At 32.7% G+C, this 26,406-nt stretch overlaps 1 protein-coding gene across 1 annotated transcript in view; it reads left to right on the top strand.

Annotated features, from left to right (window-relative positions):
• Positions 1-26,406, top strand: part of LOC140451849 (agrin-like) — a 714,345-nt gene that overhangs the window by 211,334 nt on the left and 476,605 nt on the right. The window contains exon 2 of the mRNA XM_072545755.1: positions 4,916-4,954. Within this exon, the coding sequence (XP_072401856.1) occupies positions 4,916-4,954 (39 nt within the window). The remainder of the gene's footprint in view (positions 1-4,915; positions 4,955-26,406) is intronic.

Below are 26,406 nucleotides of genomic sequence, written 5' to 3'. Positions count from 1 at the left end.
CTACTACAAAGAGCGACAAATGCATATTACTTCATACAATGTTAGAACTCTTATATCAGAACAGAAGATGATGAAACTGGAGGAATAGCTGAAAAACATAAAATGGGACATCATCGGCCTCAGTGAAATAAGACGAAGAGGAGAAGTCCAAATTACTCTTAAATCAGAACACAGATAATTTAAAATGTCCCGCTGATAATTTCTAGCCGCTGTTTTAACGCCTTTTTTACAAAAATGTAAAGAAATGACGCCGCCATAGGACACACCCCACCAAACCATCACTGAGGCAGGAAAATGTCCTCGTTTGATCCTTGGCAGCAGTTAGCGGACTTACTTGAATAACTGTGCATTTAAGCGTGATTTATATCCTGAGGATCATCTACATATAGACTTTGACAATATATTTTCTCCATACCTCCGCAATCCCTTTCTCGTCATTTATAATATATTGGTTTTGATCCATTATTGTTTGTGTGATTGGTTTAAATTCCATGGATAGATATCGAACTTTGTTATATAGCTCATGGGATTCATACCGGTTTGCATGTCTCTCTAGTTCTTCGCATTCTTCATTTATATGTTTATTTTTATCATCCCTATATTCTCTTTTAATTTCTCTATTTAACCTTGCTAATTCGTTTTTGTTGCTGTCGTTTTGATATATGAGAGATTTAATTCTCCTTCGCTCTTCGAGAAGTTGCCGCGTTCTGTCTGTCATCCAGTGTTTTCTCTTGATGATCTTTTTTCGGTTCTGGTTCTTTCTACAGAGGTTTCTATGGCATTTCTGAAACCTTTTCACATTTCTTTTGGGTTGTCTTGTGTGTTCAACATACTAGTTTTCTTTAATGCATCTCTAAATGTTTTCGGATTTTAAATCACCAGCCGGTTTTGATTTTGGTGCGGCATTGTTCTTTTTAGCTTCATCTTAAAGCAAGCCTATAACAATTTATGATCGGATCCACATTCAGCTCTTGGTCTAGTTTTTACGTTTGTAAAACATGTCTTCCATCTGTTTCTTATCAATATGTGGTCGATTTGGTTCTTTTATTCTCCATTTGGGCTGGTCCACGTCGATAAACGACGGGCATGATGTTAGAACATTGTGTTTACAATGGTCAAACTGTTTTTGGTTGTAAAATCTATTAAACGTTCGCCTTAGCTATTTCTCATATCTAGCCCTAGTTTCCTACATTTTGGATGTTGTCATTTCTTGTTTCTCCTACCTTAGCGTTAAAATCGCCCATGATTATTAGTGGTTCTTTAAATGAAATATTTCTTATTGTATCTTTAATAACGGAGTATCCGTCTTCCACTTCATTGTCCAACGCTCCTGAGGTTGGCATATAGACTTGAAGAATGTGCGTTTTGTTTGGTGATGCAAGTAAGGTTATTTTTATGTCTACCATTTATCGGTTGGTAATCATACACGTATTGTGAAAATTTTTTAGTCACCATAATTGCAACACTATTTCTTCCTGCGTTATTTGCTCCCGATATGTATACAACATGATCTGCCGTTCGGAAGTGTCCTTGTCCTTTCCAATGGTTCTCCAAAAGTCCGGTTATTACTATATCCTCTCTTTCGACTTCTCCTTGTAGTATATGCAGTTTGCCTGGTTGCAATAATCCTCGAACATTCCAGGTTGCTATTCCTATTGATTTTCTTAACTGAAAATCTGATTTTCTTCCAGACGCCAATTTCGCATGTGTTGCCTGGTTGCTCACAAACACGTGCCCGGTAGCCCATTTGACACTAGTTGGCCCGGAACCAACGGAGCGCCGATCATTCATGATGGTGTAGTCACGGGAATATAATCAGGTGGTTTCCCCTTGCCTGCCTGATCGCAGTATCTCGGCCGGTTGAATCAGTATGTGATATCCGTCCGTGAGTATCTGTCATTAAGCCAGTAGTAGAAATCATTCCGCTATAGCCTTAATGAAGTAATGTCATAGCTGCTGCCCTATGCCATGTCCTCAGTTGGTCCACGGGTGCTTATTTAGGTCAAACATCATGACCATTAAATGTTAGAGTATGTGGACATCAATCTTGCGTCAAAAATACATATTTCCTGCAAATTCCTCGGCAGAATGCAGTTAGATGTGGTTACCCTTATAAAAAGAGGAAATCAATAGAACGAAAATACCGCTATTATTAAGTCAATAATATATCGAGGATTTATGTTTTAACCCTTTAGAGATGTATTTAAATATTTTGAAATTTCTTCGGTTTGGTTTTGAATGACTAATGAAAAATAAAGGTAACAAATTATATTTTATGTGAAACTTTTATTTTTGTTTATTATAAACCAAAAAAACAGGTGGTCCTTATACAGGACCACTAGGGAATGACAACAATACATTACAATAGAAAAATAGAAGTAAAAAAGTTACTTTTGATAAAATTTAAAAAAACAATTCGACTTTTCTGTTAGGTTAGACCTACTTGACATGTCAAGCAATGCCATCTAGTTCTATGGGGCTCTGCTCTCGTGCTGCAATTTGCACATCGAACCTTTGTGCCATGGACTGGCATATGTGCGGTCTTATCAAACCGTTTTTCATACGAAACTACAGGTTTATATCTATTAGGAATGGCTTCAGTACTCTTTATTTCTCTCTGTGGTAGTTCTTGATTAGTCCCAATTAATCCAGTAGCTACAGCAAATTTAAATTCTTTCATATTCAAAGTTTTACCTTAATTGAATCGATGTTTGAATAATACAAAAGCGTTGACAACAGCTAAATCTAAGAAATGCCAAAATAATCTGTGCCACCATTTGTTAGATTTTCTGTAAACTCTATAGCTTGCTACATGTTGATCAGATTTATCGATAAAATTCATATATTTGAATATCTACAGAAGTACCGTCTTTTTTCTTTATTTTCACTGTACATAAATCGTCAGGATTGTGAAAGTTGCTAACAAAACGAACAAGTTTCGTATCTTTCCATTGCAAATACAACAGCCCTTCTTTTCATTCGCCAGTCTGTATCGCCTCTGTTAATGAATTTCTCGAGTTTTAAGTCCTTAGGCTCCATTTTTCGCCCTTTTTTACAGTTCCACATGCATACCTTCATTTAGTATATCCTGCTGTAGTTCTACGATATTAAAAAATTATCAAAATATACTCTATGATGCTTCACTAAAAGAGAACAAGTAAGATCTTTCACGACACGGGATCCAAGATTAGTTTCAGCTTTATCATCAACCTTTTTGGTATAAATTTAAAACTGTGACACATATCCTGACTGGACTGCTCGTATCCAAATTTTATATCCGCGTTTGATTGGCGTTTGTGGGATGTATTGACGAAATCCTATCCGTCCTTTGAATTTTACCATTAATTCACCAATGGCTTGATTTTGGGACGGCAAATAACACAAAAAAATGTTTCAGATAAAATGTCTATCAACGGTCGTAGTTTATATAGTTTATCGATTCCTGCTTCACCTTTTTTGGGTTGAATGGAATTATCATTTATGTGCAAATTTGCCAGCAACCAACTGAATCGGTCACAAGAAATGGAAGATGAGATGAACGGATCTCTCATTTCAAATTTTGCAGACCAACAATTTTTGTAAGAACATTTATGTGTTAGTCCTATCATAAGCATAACTTTAAAGAAACATTTTAATTCTTTATATGTTGTTGGTAAATAACGATCCTCATATTGCTGTGTAGCGTAACGATTGGTTTCAAAAACTATTTTCTCAAACAAATTCGTCGGGAACAAGCACAAGAACATTTCTAGCGGTGTACTAACATCATCGAAAACATTTGGACCAGTGTGTTGTGTAAAATTTTGAATTTTAGACGGATCATATAATGATGTTTTCATCCAAGTTACTTGACGTGTAGGCGGCGGCGCCTGGTCTTCCAGATCTGAGTCATCGCTCTCCAACAGGATATCACCTATAACATGATCACTTTGTTCGTGTTCTAAAATATTAAATGTCGTCGTCAAGGTCTTTTTCAGATGGTGCATCTGAAGTATATGATCCACTGTCAGATGGCAGATCATCTAATAAAGTATATCTGTCGTCAGAAGATAGGTTGGTAACGTCAAAATACCGTATTTCTAAAACCAAAGAAAATAATAATAAATAATAATGTTATGGCCTAGTGGTCTCGTATGAAACCACAAGAAAAGTATCTAATATTTCGAAATGTATAAAATATTTTTTAAATTTTTATCACTGTGTCTACTTTATAATCATTATTACAAAAGAAAATATACAAAACTTACCGGCCATTTAGAAAGTCTGAGAAAAACACCTAAATATAAGTCTAACAAACAAACAGTAACGATTTTTGTATACAACTAAACAGTTATGAACAGCTTGCTAGACACGCTTACAAGATTGTGCTAGATTCTAATTCCGAACGATGGTATGAGGTCCCGGCTGACGCTTACTAGACCACGATATAAAATTAAAATAATTGTGGTATTTTATTGGAACCACTCGGACGCAAAGGGTTAAAGTAACATACAGACAAAGTTAGAGTTTGGTGTTAATATTGAGAGTAAACTATATATAAGACCAAATACTTACCATGTTAAGATAGTATCGTCAGAGTTTTTTCTGGTTTTTCCTCATTATTACCTATGGAATCACTAACAGACGAATTATTTCTGTTATCATTGCACGTAATTATCTTTTTAAAGATATATAATATGTTATGATTTTTCTAACGGCTATTCTGAAGTTAAAGTTGATTTCATGTAATCGAATAAACCATGTTCCTATTAAGTCGTCCCAGGAACGCAACTCAAAAATGAGATATAAGATATATACTGTAAATTTTATAATATCCTGATGATTAAAAAAAATTAGCGTTGCTTGTTAATTATGTGCATAATATTGCACAGGAGATTAGTTATATCTTTGTATTAAGTTTAATTTTGTTTTTCAGATCTAGTGCACAAACCCCGGACAACTGCTTCTATTGAAGGTAAGAAGCCAATTAAAACTATTATATTAATTTATCTATTTTTATCATACTAATATTATAATCACTAGGAAATTATATTAAAGATAAGTTCTTAATTATTATAATCATTATTTTTATCATTGAAATCTAAGTACTTTGTTCTGTCTGATCTCCAATATTATACATTCTTGTGCAAAGTTTTCTAAAAAATATTTCCGAGGATTCATACTTTAATTAAATAAACTTTTATGCCAATGGAAACCGACCTGTGGTGTCTTTAAAAACTTGTTAGTATTATACTGAATGTTTATGTACATTGAAAATATTGCTTTAAGAAAAAGTTTTCCTATAGAGATCCGCAGTACTCAGTGGCGGCTGTTAAGGGAGGGCTCTGGGCGGCGTCTTCCCTAGAAAAATTATGCCTAAACAATTAATTGTATTTCATATTTCATATTCACACTTTTCTCTTGAAACTTTATTAAAGTCAAATATATTTACCTAATCTAATGAAATTTTACAATAATTACGTTTAATTTTTTATTATTTTTTCAATTATTTATTTTAAGCATCCGCACTATATTCAGGGCTGATTTTCTGTTGCCCGATACAGGCGAGCGGTTGCCATGGAAACTCTATACACTACCTATGATTTTTTCAACCATATCACTCTACAGGCGCCGGAGCTAAGAGGTTGTTTAGAAACCAGTCCCGAGTTAAAACTTACCATTCCATTAGTTAAGGATTACACTTACAGTACATTCAACCATCTTACGATTTGAAATATTTTTGCGAAAATGTAAAAAAGAACATGAAAAGTCAACAATATTTTGTTAGCTTGCTAACTAGCATTGTTAGCTTCTGATATTAGACACTACTATAATCGCTTTTGGTTTAAGTAGTGCATATGCCGAAAACTTACGCACAAAGAAATATAAATCATTAAGCTCCATGATGGAGCAAAAAGCCCTGAGTGGTGCAGTAGCACAAGAAAGATTGATGGTAAGGTTGCTAGCCTCATGCATCATTGCTTGAGTCCCGTTCAATTTTATTGAGTTCCTTCATTTTTTCTGTTCCTTGCAATAATATTTACTACGGTTATGATAAATTAACTTGTTTGAGTTTCTTTTCTAACGTTTTCTTTCATGTGGTTAGTAGTATCCCCTGTTTTCTTTTACCTGGTTGTTAGGCTATAGTGTAAGGCTTGTCTGGCTAGGGGTTTCCGCAACTTGTGGCCTATCCACTCCCATTTTCGCTTTTTTATTTTAATTTTTATATTTTTCCCCTTCGTTATTTACTACAGTGCTTCATTTGTGATTTTGTTTGGCCAAAATATTTTTAATATTATCCCTTGGCGACTGCTCACAAAAGATTGCATTTTTCGAAAAAGTTTTTCATTACATTTACATGTTCCGACTCCGTATATTGTCATAGGGTGCCTTAGTCGTGGACTAATGCACACTCCAATGCGCATTATTCACTATGGGTCAACTGACCTGAAAATGCCCAAATCGAGACAAAAGGATATTTATAAATATGGGACATTTTCAAGTCACAGGCTAGTCTTGCACCGGCTCCTATATAGGGTCTCCTGTACCCTGGGAGCCCTTTACCGGGGCTCTGCTCCAATTCTACGAATCTAGACTTGTAGCTGGAATTTTTTCTCATTTAAAAATATGTTTTTATTTCATTACCCATGTGAGAAATCTCGATAATCCACCAACGATTGAATCTACGAAGAGAGTTCTTCGAATTGGCTGGTCGAAATTCCTCTGTAAGGCACCGCGGGAATGGATAAGTGGCTGTAGTATTCCAGGCCCTTTCTTCTCCCTTGTTGATATATGGCGCCCATCGTGGGGCGCCATGTCACCATGAGGAGGTTTGGTTCTTGGCAAGAATAAACCCATATCTGCTGCCTAGGTTTTCTGCAGAGGGCTTTGACCAGCCCAATCGAAGTTTCCTCTGCGTTTCTGTTCCAATTTGGTGGATTGGGTAATATTGTATTTACACATATATATATATATATATATACACTTTATATAAATATATATAATATATATATATATATATATATATATATATATATATATATATATATATATATATATATATATGTATATATATATATGTATATATAAATTCAAATTTATTAATTTCAATGTGAAATATTTCATAGAGTCCATAGAAATTAATAACATTAATCATAATTTATATATAATAAATACATGTGAGCGAATTAGAAAAATCTTGGTACGTAGTTTAATTTAATTGGTAGTGTTATAATAACTCCAAAATTTTAATTTTTAAAAAATATTTCAGTAGAATTATTAAAAGTTCATTATCATTCGCGACAACTTGCCATATTTCTCGTAATATTCGATTGATTTTTATAATTCGTAAAAGAGAATTAGACCAGTTTTTATGAAGCGGAAGATTATTAAATAATTGTTGTAATTATAAAAAAACACAAAAATAATATCCGTAGTATTGCAATGTTTTTTCCTTTTTTAAGTTGTATAAAATCTCTAAAAATACAGGATGATAAAGATTACCAAAATACTTAAAATTGATCCGCATCTAACTGCTGAACTTTTGCTCTCCATAATCCGAGGGGTGTGTTAAACAAACCGGAACTTCCAACGGATTGGAAAAGGGGTAACATTATTAAGCTTCCAAAAAGAGCAACCTCACACTGCAAAAATTGGAGAGGAATAACCTTGCTTACCGCAATAAATAAAATCTTCACGGCCATCATACTAAAAGATTAACAAACAAGATTGAATTTCGAGCTGGTCAAGCAGGTTTTAGACCAGAATCCTCCTACATAGACCACATTAATACTGTGGGGGTAATAATGGAACAATCGATTTAATGAAACACACCCCTATACATGGCTTTGTTAACTTCGAGCTTGCCTTTGACAGCTTATGTCATGCTGCTTTATGGAAAATTTTAGAGCTAAGAAACATCCCGCATAAAATAATTTCCATTATAAAGTCACTGTACACTGAGACGAAATGCAGCGTGACACACAATGGAATCAACAGCGAAGAATTTGACATACTTACTGGAGTTAGACAGGGATGCGTGCTTTCTCCGTTTCTTTTTAACATAGCAGTAGACTATGTTCTTTCCAAATTAGACACCGATACAAGAGGGATACAATGAAGGTTAATCACACGCCTAAGCGATCTGGAATACGCCGACGATATCTGAATGTTAGGACAAAAGTTCCAAGATGTGGCCGATCAATTGGAAACACTTTCCACTGGGGAGATTGGATTGGTCACACACTCAGAAAAAATAATTCCAGTATTGCAAAGCTTGCCCTAGAGTGGAATCCCCAAGGAAGAAGAAAAAGAGGTCGCCCAGTACAAACTTGGTGAAGATCCATCATGAACGAGATAAGAGGTCAAGGAAAGTTTTGGAATGAGATGAAGGTCTTAGCGCAAAGTAAAACCCGATGACGCGTTTTCACTGAAGCTCTATGCTCCACTTAGGAGTGCAAGAACCTTATATATATATATATATATATATATATATATATATATATATATATATATATATGTAAATACTTTTTTCTTTTTGGGTGTGGTAGTCAATAAAAATAGAGCTTTGCTAAGGCGTACTATTTATTCTGAATCCAAGCTTTCGGTGGTTTTTTGCCACCTTTATCAAGGTCTACAAAGAAAATTACTATGTTGTAACAGTTTGAATGGTGCCAAAAAAAGGCTATAAAAAACTATAAAAAACTTACCCGAATGTAAGATTCGTGGCAGAAACAACAACGTTAAATAACATGTTATACTGAAGTTGCAATTACACTTTAAAAATTACTGTTAAAAAAACACTTTAAAATTACTAAATACGTTAAAAGTTAAAAACAAAATGAGGGACGACATGTTAAAACAGTCGTCGCTACAGGCTTGATTTCAGTCACATTTCACGAGCAGAAAGAGAACGTGGGTGGACAATTATTGTTTAAATAGTTAGGAGAAAATACAAAAAACAACTTTGAAATTAACGTCTCACAAAATACTGTTTATGAATTTTGAGTACTACCAACTGTATTACCAACTTAAAAATAAGCGGGAAGTTAAAAATGTTATTTATGACATAAATTTTACATTATTATTTTTTCTAAACCTATTTACTAAATACTATTTTCTTTCGATTGCTTATGTCATAAATAACATTTTTAACTTCCCGCTTATTTTTAAGTTGGTAATACAGTTGGTAGTACTCAAAATTCATAAACAGTATTTTGTGAGACGTTAATTTCAAAGTTGTTTTTTGTATTTTCTCCTAACTATTTAAACAATAATTGTCCACCCACGTTCTCTTTCTGCTCGTGAAATGTGACTGAAATCAAGCCTGCAGCGACGACTGTTTTAACATGTCGTCCTTCATTTTGTTTTTAACTTTTAACGTATTTAGTAATTGTAAAGTGTTTTTTTAACAGTAATTTTTAAAGTGTAATTGCAACTTCAGTATATCATGTTATTTAACGTTGTTGTTTCTGCCACGAATCTTACATTCGGGTAAGTTTTTTATAGCCTTTTTTTGGCACCATTCAAACTGTTACAACATAGTAATTTTCTTTGTAGACCTTGATAAAGGTGGCAAAAAACCACCGAAAGCTTGGATTCAGAATAGATAGTACGCCTTAGCAAAGCTCTGTTTTTATTGACTACCACACCCAAAAAGAAAAAAGTATTTACATATATTTTTTCCAAACTAGTCAAAAAATTTTGGACTACTTTTTCTTACTGCCTGCGTAGCGCAAGCGGTAGGATGCTTGACTCGCAAGCCGGTGGTCCGGGGTTCGAATCCCACCGCCGGCAAGAACATCTAGACATTTTAAAAATGTCTATAGGCCCCAGGTCGACTCAGCCTGAATAAAAATGAGTACCTTGGGTAAAACCAGGGGTAATAATAGACGGTTGAAGCGTAGCACTGGCCATGTTACCTTCCTTGTATACCGTAGGCCCTAGATATAGCAGACTACCCTGCTATACTCCCAAAGCCGCGACAGCGGTATAAAACGGGAGACTATTATTATTTTTCTTACTATATATATATATATATATATATATATATATATATATATATATATATATATATATATATATATATATATATATATATATATCGTCGGCATACTGCAAAAACTGACCAAGTCAAAAATTACTGTTTTCGGGAAAATGAAGTTTAAGTTGAAAGTTTTATATAAAATCGGATATTAGCTTTATATGACTGCAATTTTGATATCCTGTGTATTAAAAACGTTAGTTTATAACCACCATATTTAAACATTGGAGACTTTGAATAGTTATAAAAAAAATGTACATGGTCACTTTTTGTTGTAAAAAAAATTAGAAATTTGACTTAGTCAAATTCAAAAAATTTAATCAACACCTTATTAGGAATTCACATTTATTTATTAACTATGATCAGTACATAAAACAAAATTAAAGTCTAATCAGTTTCTGTGTCCTCGCTTTCGGAAAAAGCTGGTTCCGGTATTAGAACCTTTTTTTTCTTGTCGACTGGAATCGATTTATACCACTCATGGAACTCTCTTGTTTCTGCACAATTGAAGGAGGCTGTTTTTCTTTTTCTCTGGTATAGACAACAGCTCATTGTATAACATTGGAATGTTCTTTGGAATAACAGCTGGTCTTCCCTTGCCACTTACTCTAAGAGTCTTATAATTAGGATCACTATAATTATACTTATAAAGAATACAGCCAGGTCGACTTTTCTGATAACGCATTACTTTTAATTTTAACCATGATACTTTGTCTCCATTTTCATCTTTGACTCTATTTTTGAAGAACACCTGTGCTAAGGATTTAAGATCGAAAAAGTCTGAATACCGTAATTCTTCAACTCTGTAGGCACTGCTCTTTTTGTTGCGTCTTGTAGAACGGGCTAACTTGAAGATATTCAACAGATCATTCATAGTAAAAATGGCAACATTTTTCTTGGCAGACTCAATGGCACTGTGCATTGAGTCTACCTCCATGTACGAATGTCCTTTCTCCATAAAATTATGCTGCAAAATCTCAATGTGGGTATGTGTTACAACATACAAAAATAATGCGGCAATGAACTGATTGCGGTTTTGGCCGCTGCAGGTGTCAGAATATAAACTGATCTCTGTGATGCCTTTTGGCAGAGTTTTTATCCACTTGATCAATGCTGTTCCAATCTCGGAGCTGCCACGTTGACCATTAATCTCTGTCCATGCATAACAGTGTGCATTATTTGGAGGTGCCGATTCATAGATTGTAAATTTGTAAGCAAACAATTTAAGAGAATAATACATTTGTGACACGTCTGAGGATGGTATTTGCAATATACTTTGTAAATCGAATGAAGCACTTAAAAATGTTTTTTCTTCAGCAGCTCGAAGTTTGTCAGATTTTTTTGCCTCGGCTGCTTCATCCCTTCTTTGTAGATGTTGCTTATAATCTTCTTCATTAATAGTTTTATTCTTGTACTGGTTGCAAATTGCACACTGGTCTTTCTTGGGATTAAAAAAAGACATATTATAATGTTTTCCAAATATTCTACGATAAGTGATTTCAGTAACATGAGCTTCATCTCGACGTTTGCACTGTTCCATAATATAAAGCTCAAACATTTTGCTGATTGACAAATTGGGATCCAAATATAACCTATTTGAACTTTTCCGACAATAGTGTGATTCCATAGTCGGAAAGCTCTCGATGTGTTCCTTAACTTTCTGTACAAGTATATCTGGAGTTTTATTGTAAGGAGCATGCCTTCCCCTTTTATCCTTCACATTAAATAACCCGTTTTGATTTTTGCCTTTTAAAACATGCACAGAGTTTTTAAGAAAAATTTTTTGCATACTTGAATAATTTCTGCACTTTTCTTAAAATAGTATTTGCGGCTAGATTCTTTTCTAGTACCTGTGCCGGTACGAATTCTGTGAACTTTTGGCAAGTGACTTATAACACATGATAAAATAAAGTCTTTTTGGCGTAAGTAATCGAGTTCCCAATAATTTGAAGAAATAGAAATTCTGTCCTCTTCAGTAAATTTCGAAGTGCACTTAAACTTGCAATTATTACAATTCACAAATTTTGGGCTTTTAGCTGGTTTGATTTTGTTTTTGCTATTGTACGGCATACACAAACTTCTTTTCTCCTTTGCTACGTTTCTTTTCCATTTTTCTGGTTCTGGTTTTCTCCAACGTGATCTTTTCTTTGTCAGTGGTTCATCATCTGATTCTTCGTCGCTTTCCGGAGCATATTCATCGCTGCTCTCTAAACCTAATTCACTAGTAGCTTCCAGTTCACTATCCTGTTCATAATTACCTTTTTGGAGATTACCTGTAGAAGGTATTTCGTCATCGGTAAATCCAGTGAAGTTTTCTGATGATTGAAACTCTGCAGCTGCTTCGCCTAAATTAAAATATAAAAGTAAAAAATCTAGAGGTTTCAGTTTAAATACATGTTTATTATCAAATTTCTGCTTAAACGTGTAGCCCTATATAAATAAAAAAAAAATAAAATCTTCAAGAAAACTACAAAAACACACATTGTTATTTCATGAATTAACTTTTACTTCTTCTTCTTTTTCTTTTTCTTTTATATAGGCAGTACGGCCTGTTTTTGTTCAACGGTGCCTTTTATTCTGCCCCTAAATTTTTGATCCATCTTTTCCTTGGGCGTCCTCTACTTCTTTTGCCCCACGGTGACTTGTCCCTGGCTATTCTTATTATCCTTGATTCAGACATCTTGCTTATGTGTCGATTCCATTCTTCTTTTCTGTTCTTTACACATGTATTTATTTATATTGTCTGCCCCACATATGTTTCTGATATCCTCACTTCTTACTCTGGTCTGTAGTCCTTTACCGAGTACTAAATTAGGTAAAGAGCAATACGGAAAAAAATCTAACCTCAATTTTTGAAGAACGACAATAGTTACTTAATATTTACTTACTTTCAGCAGTGACATGCTCTTCAGTACTTGTAGAAGGTATTTCGTTATTGGCAAGTGCAGTGAAGTTTTCTAATAATTGAAGCTCAGCAGCTGCTGCGCCTAAAATGTAAAATACAATGTAAAAATGTCAAAATTCTAGAGATTTCAATTAAAATGCATGTTTGATATCAAATTCCTGCTTAAATGCTTAGCCCGATAGAAATAAACGCACACTAAAATGTAAAATACGGAAACAAATCTAACCTCAATTTCTTAAGAACGAAATTATTACTTATTTTTAATATTTTACTTACTTTCAGCAGTCACTTGCTCTTCAACACTATTAACGCATAAGGACACTAAATATTTTCCTCTGCTCGACATTATGTTTTTAATATTTTACGGTTTTTAAATTGTAAACAGTTCTGAACCATCAACTAACAGCACACGACTAACGGGCAAGTAGTGCAATCTACTGACAGCCAAAAGTGACTAAGTTGACTTGGTCAGTATTGTATGTAACTAAAATAGTCTTATGCACAAAGTCATTATAGGCGAGTTTTGTTTGACAGTTTTATTGCATTTAAATGCCTTGGTCAATTTTTCTGGTAGAACTAACACCTTTTTGGAGTGACTTGGTCAAATTAACTCAAAACTGATAAAATTTGACTTGGTCAGTTTTTGCAGTATACCGACGATATATATATATATATATATATATATATATATATATATATATATATATATATATATATATATATATATGTATATATATATATATAATATAGTGTCATATTTTTGTTGCTTAAAAAGTTATTTGAAAAAAAAAAAAACTAAAAATAGCACACTTTTTACGTGTGGAACGGAAAGTAGTCAACAATTGATATACGCGACATAAAAATATAAAATACAGGTCTTGATAAAAAATGAGCTTCCAGCAATTTCAGTTTAACAGGTCTCAAATTAATCGTTTGTCGTTTTAAAGTCTTTGAACAGCAAAAAGTCAGAGCCAGCACACAAAGAGTCCATTTAAACGTTTTAATTAAATCATTGTTTTAACAATGTTTCACCTCATCAAAAGTGGTCAAAATTAATTGTAGTTTACTTCTCTATAAATCGGTTGAATTTTTCTGATGGCAACCTGTTTAGAAGAATTACCAAAGAATTACCATTATTTTCAATAGATTTTCAATAATTTTGCAGGATTGGTGCAACCATTTTTACTTTTGCAAATTTTATGAATTGAAGTAATTAGCTCGATTAACTCAAACGTACTTAGCAAAAATTATTAATAATTTTCATTACTTGAAATAAAATAGTCCATAATTAAGATATAAAATCGCTAATATCTAATCTTACAACAAAAACGTTTTCCAATAAATCGCACCTCCAGATCTATAGAGGCACAACTCAAAAATTCACCATTTTGAGTTAGGCCTTTATTTATATGTAGTTTTGAAAGATCTTTTTAATGGTAATATCGTTCTGTTTCTAATCTTGTCCATTAATTTTATTTTTGAGTTATACCCCTATTTTTTCTATGCGTCATGTTAGATTTTTAAATTAATATAGAGGCACTTTTTTAGATGTGCCTTTTTAACAATATTTTATTGTTCCTTTGTACCGTAAACACAGGCACTTTTTGAGTTGTGCCCTTTGAAGTAATAGGTAAACAATTAAATTTTTAGTTGGGCCCGTATTACCACAAAGAAAGTTGATTAAAATATTATTTATATTTTAATATATTTATACCAAATTTATTTTATAATAACACCTGAAACAAAATTGAGAAGACTAAAAAAAAATGCTGTTACACCAGCTAAATTGCCCCAACGGCATCATGAAGTTATTATATAGTAGAAAACGTAAGGCGTAATTTACAAAATATAACGTGGTCAGCTCCAAAAACTGCCTCAGTCTCAACTACATATCTCTGCCGATCTATTAACCATATAAACAATTAAGATAATGTAAATTTTACTTCCCGTGTTTTAGACATACTGTAGAAAAACAAACATTTAATTTTGTTTTTATTCAGTTTTGGGAGTCAATTACCTTATGTATAAACTCCAATCTCAAACAAATAAACTTTAAAGAACGTACTTCAACTTTTACTTTGGCAAAACACACGTGTAAATGATTTATATTAAACGTTTTATAGCTTTGAGATCAAATGATAAAATGATTTGTTTTCCCGAAGTCATAGATTTGTAGCATTAGCTAAAGACATCAAAATTATCTTTTTTTTTTGTTTTGACCAGAACAAGACAAGAAAACGAAAACGTAATACCAGACGCTGGAAGTCAGCTCAAGCCAAAGAAAAGCACAATTCTGGGATGTCATACACAAATGCTAAAGGAAATCAAGTAGCTAGTAGAAGTATTAAGCCACCTTGTAATGAAAAAAAATGTAGATTATCAATCATATTAAAATCACCCAGTTATTCCTGCTGCTGTTGTACAAAAAATAAAAGACCACACCAATAGTTTCCCTCGCATTCCATTTCATTATTTGAGAGCTCAAACAGACGGACTCAAATACCTTGAAGGCCAACTTACAATAGCAGAAATGAATATAATGTTTGTGCAACAGTTTAGACACTAGTACTCAAAAAGTAACTTATGCTCTTTATGCTCATGTCTTTAGTAATAATTTTAACATAGGATTCTTTAAACCAAAAAAGGATTTATGTGTAAAGTGTGAAACATTAAAAAATGCTAGTCCTGATGAACAAGAAGGACTAAAAATTGAACATGACAAACACTTAAGAAACAAAGAATTAGCTCGGAAGCAAAAACTACTTGATGCCGCTGAAGCAAAAAAAGGAAATTGTGTTTGTGCTTGTTTCGATTTGCAAGCTGTAATGCAAACACCACAGGGTGATGCTTTCCTATTTTATTATAAAAGAAAATTGTCCACTTTTAATTTCACTATTTATGAAATTGGAACTAGCCAAGGTTTCTGTTTCGTCTGGCATAAAGGTGTTGCTAAGCGTGGTAGCAATGAAATTGGCTCATGCTTATTAATGTTTTTAAAAGATCACTGCCGAGACAAAGATGTTATATTTTACAGTGATAATTATGTAGGACAAAACAAAAACAAGTACTTGGCCAGTTTGTATTTGTATGCAGTTCAGGAGTTAGGTATCAAAAGTATTACACATAAGTATTTGGAAGTAGGGCATACACAAAATGAAGGGGATATGATGCATGCCCTAATTGAAAAGCAAAAACAAAGGCAATTAAAATCTGGTACTATCTTTGTTCCTTCCCAGTGGGTTACGGTACTGCAAAATGCAAAGAAAACCGGCAGTCCATTTAAAATAACAGAAATAGTTACAGATGATGTAATTGATTTTAAAAGATTATCAGGGCAGATTGGGAGTAACTTTTCAAAAAATTCAGAAAATGACAAAGTAACATGGAATCAAATAAAAGTAATGCATGCTAATAAGAATGAACCATTTATTTTACTGTACAAAATTGAATATGACGAGGAATCAAATTTTTCTCAGCTTTTAAAAATAAATGTCAGATCACGTAATCGTGGAAAATTAAGTAACTTGGTGCTTGAAAAAGCATTCTCCCATGCACCCTCTATATGAGATGCAAAGAAAAATGATTTGCTATCACTCTGCGAAGCAAATCTTATTACAAAGCCCTACCATAATTTTTATAAAAATTTGAATATATCAGCTTATCTTAATGATTACGATGCAGATGATATTGAATGATGCAGTTGCATATGATCTTAATTTCACAAAAGTTAATTATCTTTTTAAATATTACTAAAGTAATTTACATTGTTGAAATACATAATATTTTAATAGTACAAGTCCAATGATTACCAATATTGTATTAAATGTATTTTCATTATTTATGTCAATAGAGTAATGAGAATAAGTTAGTAGAATAGAATTAAATAATTTTAGGCAGTACGATTGTTTCTGATTCCAATTCAAGTATTATTGTATAATGAAATAAACATTTTAATTGTTTTGCATTGTTTTATTAACAAACCTAAAGATGACCTATAGTGTCATATCCGTTTTATTAATGGCAAAACAGGCACTTTTGGGGTTGACATGCTTAAGATGTACATTTTTGAGTGGTAATATAGGCAAATGTCAAAAAACAATTTAAATATTTATTTTTAAGTTTTTTTAATGATACTGGTGTAAAATAATGGTGAATAAAAATAGTTAGCTGTAGTAAAATTATTTGTATTTACATTATATTTGATTTGATAGCATAAACTATTTTGTCTATAGAACTTCAAAAGTGATTTACTCAAAACTATACTTTTTGAGTTGTGCCCTTATAGATCTGGAGGTGCGAAATGTGTACCTACCTAATAGTTAAGAAACTCTTGACATGGGCTTTAGATGGCAAAATTTTTCATTTGATAAAGACTGTTTGTCAATAAATCTGCCAAATTTTTTTCAAAACAAATATAATCAACTGTTTTGCAACATCTTTCATATAATGCTCTTTAATTTTAAATTTAATTTAAGCTGAGTGAATATACTCGTTCTCTTAAAAACGTCTTCTAGTGATTTCAGTATTTCTTGCTGAAATGCTGTTTGTCTGTGACACACTCAACTATAATCGACTTTGCTTCTGCATCATCATAATTATATAAAATTTCTTGTCACTGTTTTGTCTAAACCTTGCCACTGAATATTTCTACTCACAGGACTAGAAAGTTTTAACTATTGAAATTCTCTCATGTTTACTGTGAAAATTTTTCACTTTCAAAGCTCATTGAAAGTAATAACTTATACTTCATTTTGACTCCATTAATTACTTAGTTTAAAAATGACTTAAAAAAACTCAATATTGTTGAATAACTTATTTTTTAACCCCTATGCGGGCAACACATTTTACTTACGTAACCGGGGAACTCGGGTCCGTTGAGCGCACCACCGTTGTTGTTGCATTTCATTATTGTGTGAAAACTCTTCTGAGAAAAGATTATGGTAATTAGTAGCTCATGTATAAAGTACTGACAAAAACAATCTTTACAAAATGAATAAAACGCATAAGTTAGAAGAATAATATTATTTTACTTTTACAAATTAATACCTATCATTATCATATATAAATAAAATTAACAATAAAAATAAAAAACCATAATAATATGTTATTCTCCGTTCATAAATTGTTGAGAGCACGAAATGTGCCTCAAACTCATAAAACGGTCGTAAACCATAGGCGTTCCTGAGGTGTTTATTCATTAAATAATAATATAATATTTTTTAATACTGTTATATATATAATATTAATAATACTTTAATACTAATATATTTAGCAAAAAACAATTAAAACTTTCACGGCTAATGTTATGTAATTATATTATATTAATAAAAATAAGAATTTAACCATTAACAATTTTGTAAATAAGAATACCTTATCTCTTTGGATATTTCAATACTAATCTTCGCGTTTAATCACTTTACTAGAAAACCTGGAATTCATTATCCGAAGGTACTATTCGTTGCAAGATAATTAGGATGGAATTCCCCAGATTTTTAATAATATAATGGGTATGCTTTGGCCACGTGCCTCGTTTGTTCAGTTTATATTCGAAACTTAACTTAAAAGGGTGAAGTTATTACGAACGAAAACAATTTTTTTGTTTGGTACGTTTTTGATCGCATGTAATTTACGGCTCGTCGGTGTGTCCGCGTCTACGGCAGTAATTAGCGTCTCGAATATTTCTTTTGCGAATTATATGCAGTGCGTGAGTGATTTTTTATTCCATATACCTACGAACATATACGTACCTTTCGCTCGTGCTCGTTTTGTTGGATTGTTTGTGATGGCTTCATCATCAACATCATCAAGTTTTACACCGGTACTGTTGCGTACAGTCAGTAAGTCTGTCTATTCACCAAGAGAGAAGACTATTGTCCTGAATGTTCACGATGCTCTGGTTTCTCAGAATCCCACAAACACTGTTCGCAACATAGTCGAAAGTTGTGCCAACATGACTGGCGTAGGAGAGTCAACTATATATAGGTTCCTATCAGAAAGAAAAAAACACGGTATAGCTAACCCAAACACAAACGAACACTTAAAGAGAGGGAAAAAGCCTATTGAAATTGATGAATTTGCCAAAAATGGTATTCGAAGGAAAATTCATGGATTTTTTTCAAAAAAGAAATACCAAACCTAAACAAAATTTTACAAGAAGTTAGAGACTACCCGGATTTGCCTCATATCGGACGAACTAAATTGTGGCAAGTTTTAAAAGAATTAAATTTCTGGTGGGAGAAATCAGACCGAAAATCACTTTTGATTGACCGGGAGGAGATAATATGTTGGAGAAGAAATTATCTAAGATCCATACGAAAATTCCGGGCTGAAGGAAGGCCCATCTTCTACCAGGATGAAACGTGGGTAAACTCAGGTCATACTCTAAAAAAAATTTGGTCAGATAAAAATATATTAAGCTCCAGGCAAGCCTTTATGGAAGGTTGGTCTACTGGTATCTCCCCACCTTCTGGTAAAGGCAGTAGATTAATAATTTCTCACATTGGCAGTGAAAAAGGATTTGTTAAGCATGGTTTGTTGGAATTTCAGTCCAAAAGCACAAAAGACTATCACGAGGAGATGACAGCTGATGTTTTCGAAGAGTATTTTGAGCAGATGATTGAACAAATACCACCAAATTCAATTATAGTATTAGATAATGCACCTTATCATTCACGAATAGTAGAAAGACTTCGACGTGGAAGAAACAGGATATTCTTGACTGGCTGCGGAATAAATATCTGCCTTACGAAGATGGAATGGTAGTTGACAAAATGGCGGAAAGGCGAAACATTACAGTCCTTAGACTTCCACCCTACCACTGCGAAATAAATCCAATTGAACTTATTTGGGCACAAATGAAAAGTTATGTGGCTAGAAAAAATACGTTATATAAAATACAAGCTGTACAACAAAACTTTAAAGATGCAGTAAGGCATGTAATAGAAGAAGAACAAAAAATGTGGGATCTTAATAACATAATTGATGCGACCGTAGAGACACAACCGCTAATTATTAACCCTCAAGATGACTCGGATTCCGAAGTTGATCCTATTTATTTTGAATTTGAATAGTTTTCTAATCGTAATTATATAAGGTAAGTAATAATAGTTGTAATCGTAGGGTATTAAAGGGGAAGAGCGCAAAAGGTCAAAATGTTCAATATTTTTTAAATGTATCCATTTTTTCATTTTTTTTCAAATCGTGAGAAAACTAAACAGCATTTTTGAAAAATTTAAAGGCAGAATGAAATATTTTTTAGAATAAATAAAAAATTTCTTTTGTATGCAATATTTTCAATTAAAAATTATACTATATTTTCTCTTTTATTTTCACCCCTGTTACATAACATATTCAAATAAACATTGTAGAAGTTTTTAGGGACTTTCTGCCGTGAGTAATAATGTAATCTTTCATTGTGCTTTTAAATTTTTCAAAAATACCTATTTATTAGTTTTCTCCGGATTCGAAAATAATGGATACATTTAAAACACATTCGAAATTTTGCCAGGCGACATTTGGCGCCTTTTTCCTTAATTAAATAAATGTATCTTTTAAAAATGGCAAGAAACTTTTTATTTCTGAATAAAATAAATAAGTTTTATTAAAAAATACAATTTACATAAGTACAATTTAAAAAATATATTTATCTAGTTCAAATAAATATTTCAATCATATACTCTACGACACTGGTCGTTCATCTCTAACCATTCAAAACACCCCCGTAATAGGATTATAAGGTATTGTATTCCTTCAGATATAAGGTGGGTTAGTCAAAAACGTCTTAAACCGTCAGTTTTAGGTTGGTTTTTACTATTATATCGTATTACCTATCCTCCCTGTATTTCAGTTTTCTAATTAGGGTTAAACTTGTAGTGAGCTATCAACAAATTGTGAACCGACTTTAGTCATTTATTTTTCTTTATTGTAATACTTACAAACTTTTTTAATTATACAGTGATCGTTACACACATTTCTACTACATATTTTACAAATTTGTTTTTGTTTCCTGTCCTTTTTTGTTGGGCACATGTGACACTTTTCCTTGTTAAAACTGGAGGTTTTTCTAGGTTTTTTTATTGTATGGTTCAATTTTCTGTAGGCATTTTTCAATACACTGTTGTGTTTCCCATTGTAGTCCCCTTGATTTTTTTTTCAAAATTTGAGGCAACACTACTTGTTCTGCTGTTGAAAAAATCTTCGCTTTTCATTTCTTTTTTTTTTATTTAAAGAAACAAAGTCGCATCCACCCAAAGGTTATTAGCGACATTCCTGTAACATTTGTAATAATATTAAATTTAACATTTGTAACAATCAATCATTGTAACAATTAATTACAATTTGTGAACAATTGAACATTTGTAACAATTAATTAAGTTAAATTTTGTGTAACATATTTATATATTTTTAAGTAACCTAATAAATTGTTCGGAACTAAACTTTTGTTGAGGAGTGCTTTCAGGTTATTTGGCAAATTGTAAGACTGTCTTTGATTTACATATTTAGGACAGTCTATCAAGAAGTGCTTTATACTGTCTACTGTATTGTATGTTTGGCATTTTGGAGGTTTACTATTTGAGAAGAGATAGGCATGAGTATACAGTGTCCAAGTCGTAGACGTGTACTATTAGTTTGGCATCTTCTACTTCTAGCTGTGGACTTCCATGGAAAAATATCACTTTTGATGGTTCTGAGTTTCAAACTAGAGTCATTCCACTCCCGATTCCATGCACTTAACACCTTATTTTTGAAATAAACTTTTAGATCGCCTGCGATACTCCGACACTCTGTTTCTGATGCGTCACTGGTGATAGCGTTACGCGCACTAGTATCTGCTTCTTTATTCCCTTCTATGCCTATATGAGATGGTATCCATAGGAAGTGGACTCTTCTGAAATTTTCTTGAGCTTTCATTAATTCGGCCCTGATAATTTTCTCAATGGAGTGTTTAGGGTATACATTTTGCATAGCTTTGAATGCGCTGAGAGAGTCAGAAAGGACTAGATAACGAAAACAGTCATATTGGTTGGAGTTATATTTTTTTGGGGGATTCAGATTAGTTTCCTGTAGGCATATTACATCAGGAGATTGTTCACCAATTAGATGATGGAGCATAGCAAGGCGATGGAAAAAACCATCAATATTCCACTGAAGTAGAGACTTGAATTTAATGTTGGCTTAACTGAGGTGTCTCACTTTCCGCTTCCGATACCTCACTGCTAATATAAATATGGATTTTTTTCCTTATGGACGTGAATTTACGTTTTATGGATCTTTCCTTTAAATGGAAATAAACTTGACTGAGCATATGGGACAAAGCTGGTAGGTCTGTGGTATATTCTTGAATTGTGGTTATAGGATCTGTTAACCCCGTGATATTCATTAGGAGCATGTTAAGTTGATTAACGTTTAGAGGGAAAGGTAGAGGGTGATTTTCTATAAGTTTTTACCAGGGTCAAGTAAGAGAGAAAATGAGCATTCAGAAGTGCTTGCTGAACTAATTTTAGCTTTTTTAGATTTTGGTTTTTACTTTAGGTGGTGGAAAAATGTTACATTCTTTTAAAGATGGATCCGCTTCAGGTGAAATAATTTCATCAAAAATTCTTTTTGATTGATTAATTATGTGACTGTCCTTATTTGATGCATCTACTTTGTTCGATATCTCCGGGATATTATAAATAGACATTTGTTCACACTGAGAAGGGTTTGTGTCATTGGATGCTTGCAAGGATATATTTGTTGCGCTGGATACCGATGCTTCATTGCTTTGGTTGCAGTTTAGTTGAGCTAGTGGTTCGGAGCACTGTGAAGCGATGTGTCCTGACTTCTTGCATCTAAAGTAAACTAAACTGTCTTGAGAAATGAATATTTATGTGCAAGAGCAAGATCAGTCAAATAGTTATCCCAAGTCACATTCCTCTTGGAATTATAATAAGACTCAACTAGTTGCTTTACAACTTGAGATTCAAGACCTTTGGCTACTGTATTTCCGTTTTTTCCTGTATATGGTATTCCACCTAAAGGGTAATATGTTTCTGAGTCACAGTCTCATCATATTTTCATGCTATACTTATCTGGCTGTGAAGACATACGGAATAAGTTGTTGCTGCGTCAATGGTTTTTTGATATGCTGCGTTCTTTCTATTTGTGGCTTTCAGTGGCAATCATTCAATGATTTCTTTTTTCTCACTTCAGTGTTATTTTGTATATTTTATTATTTAAATGAGACATAAATTAGTCTGAAGATGAAGTAGAAAATTCTATGCTCAACTAAATAATATTTAGGAGACTACAAAGAAACATGAGATAATGATTATTAAAGGGAGACTTTAATGCGAAGGGTGGAACAAGATCCAAGGACAATTTAGTGGATCACTTTGGTCTTTGCTCAAGAAATTAGAGAAGGAAACTATTGGTAAAATTTTGCAGATAAGAACAACTCATTATTACTAATACCTTACAGAATGTCCCATAGATTCTTTAATTATTTATTCTATATAAATTGTATATTTATTTTATAATTCATGTTAAATAATAAAATAATATACAATCTACAATATTTACTAATAATAAAATAAATTATTAGTATCGAATGCCTTCGTTAAAGTATTTTGTCTTCAAAAATGTTAGCTTATCGAAAAGCATGCTACATATTAAGTATCGGTGCCAGTGTTCGAATATAAAGCTATTATTGAATTGATTATTCTCTTACGATACCATAAAGGTGCAGATTTAATAGAACAAAGGCCAGAATAAACTTTTACTAAAGTGCATATGCTCTTAGGATTACCTAAAAGTGCCAACTTATTCGTGAATAATTCTAACACACGTAAATTTATATAAATATATGTATATATACATATATACAGGTTTGGTCACTCAAAATGGTCAAACAATATGCATTGGATTTAATGAAAATACTAAAACAGGTTGAGTTTTATTCCAAATGGGTCATCTTCTGACGATCTGTCATTTTTCAGCACCCTCCCTTTCACTATTACAAAATCTAACTTTTGAATAGGGAATGTGTGGTACATCATTAGATAGGTATTTTGCTGGAGAATTTAGGAATCCGTGATTGTTCTTTTCATATTATTAACTATGTTTTTGTGAAAAAATATATTTTTTCCATTCCAGATATTCTCTATATTCTAGAAACAATTTTCGGACAATTGGAATAAGATCCTATCACATTTTGGAAAAGCAGGTAATAAAGTAGCAGACGAAAATGCCAAACAAGCTTTAAACGATGACAGTATCCACATGTTACCCCAATCTGTATGTATCTAAAAAGTTACTTCATCCAAACCATCCAAGTTTTAGGGGAAAAAATAAGAATGGACAATGGCAACCACTCAAAGTATCCAGACGAAAGCAAATAACTATTTCTCGTTTATGACTAGAAGGTTGTTGACTAGAAGCACGTATTGTTTATACAGTGCTACTCAAAAGTCCGTTCCCCCTCGTTAAATTTGGAGGGAGGTAATAAATAGACGTAGGCTTCTGAAGAATTTGAGAATCTGAGAATGAGATTAAATTACCACTCTACACACCCAATAAGATACAAACATAACCTTCTACAAGCTCTTAGCTTGTAGAAGGTTATGTTTGTATCAGAGTACACACGTTCACCCATACGCGGTACAAGAGGGAATCTTTGGATTTACTCAAATACATTCTCATTGATAACTTTTACCCCATATCCATCATCAACAGATATCTTTTCTCTAAAAGCTATGGCCTCCATATCCAATAGCATACAGACGAAAATTTCCTCGTTAACCCCAAAACCAGCCACAAAATATGCTTCTCTTTCCTATTTCCGACAAATTACGAACAAGCTTACTAAACTATTCAAAAACTTACCCGTCAAAATATCCCTAAAAATACTAAAACCATTGGAAAGTTATTCTCCAAGTCTAAAACTCCACTAAGCTCGTTAGAGCACACTAATGTTGTCTATCAGATACCCTGTTCAGAATGAAACTCCTGCTACATCGGCCAGACCAGTCGGTCTCTTCTAGGGCGTATAACTTCACACAAAAGCGACATTAGACTTTCCAAACCCTCTTGTGCCCTTGCACAACACGCCATTTCCACCAAACATCACATTGACTTCACAAATACCAAAATAGGGCAGGTTTTGAGCCAGGTTTACCACTCTCTTATCTTACGAAATAAATAACACCTATTCTTCAGTTAAAATTTAGCTTATTTCCCATTCAAAATAATAACACAATCATCCCCTATTTCCAAGTTTCATTAAAACATAAATTAAAAATAATATATCAAATATTTCCGCCATACAAATCCACCCGTCCAACTAATCATGCAATGACCCCTGTAGAAGTTCATAATTGTCTCAAACCTTGGAATTTGGTGACATATGGCCCTTAAAAAATTTTCGGTATCGCGTCACGTTGTTTGCATAGATTGCAATAGATCAGAGCTTTGTTTGCCTTCAGTGGAGAACCATCTAAATGAAGCCAAATGTTCGTTTAAAAATTTTTAAATCTTCGTATCTACGAACATGAACATTATTTTCTGCAGAGTTTGTATGTTTTTTGTTTTTTTTTTTTTCGATAATATACTACATATTGATACATCGATAATATACTACATATTGAGTTGTAAGTTATGAACTATAAACATCTGTATTTCTTATAAACTCTATGTCATCTGTTATATTTTAGAGAACTGATGAAGCTGAATTTTAATGTTATCAAAATCCATAATATGGTCTTTATCGATTACATGCTCTGCCAAAGCACAAGATGGTTTTTTAATTCTGCAATCACTTTTGTGAGAAACAATGCGATTTGAAAGATTTCTTTCGGTCTCACCAACATATTCAGCCTTACACTGAATACAACTAATGCTGTATACTAAATTCGTTTTTTCAAATTTGTCTATAGGATTTTTAGTTTTGGAATATAAAGATGAAATAGTTTTGATGTTCTTTGTTGCTATTTTTACATTGTCAATAACCTTTAGTGTTTGTATTAATTTAGGTGTTAATGATAGTATAAAAGGTAGTGAATGATAATAGATGTTCTGATTGTTAGATACAATGTTTTGAGATTTAGCATGGTGTTAAGTTATTTATATTACCAATATTAGAAAAAAGCGTCCTATGTAGCATATCTGGAGGATAAGAGTTTTTAATAAGAATATTTTTTAATAATTGAAGATCTTCTTGTAGATAATCTGGATGAGAAAGTTTTAAAACACGTTCTTTTAATCCTGTTATAAGGTTCATTTTCATCTTATTTGGATGATGAGAGTAATAGCTTATAAATCTATTACTACATATGGGTTTTCTGAACCATCTGGTTTTCAACATATTGTCTGTATTTCTTACAATTCTCATGTTAAGGAATGTTAAGGAAAAGCTAGTTATCAACAACAAAAAATATAATAAACAGAAAAGAGTGTCTTTCTGACATAAATCAAACATCAACATAATCAATGTCATAATGAATTT

This window comes from Diabrotica undecimpunctata, chromosome 10 (assembly GCF_040954645.1).
Source record: "Diabrotica undecimpunctata isolate CICGRU chromosome 10, icDiaUnde3, whole genome shotgun sequence".
Lineage (NCBI taxonomy): Eukaryota > Metazoa > Arthropoda > Insecta > Coleoptera > Chrysomelidae > Diabrotica > Diabrotica undecimpunctata.
This window is presented reverse-complemented; position numbering and strand designations above follow the sequence as displayed.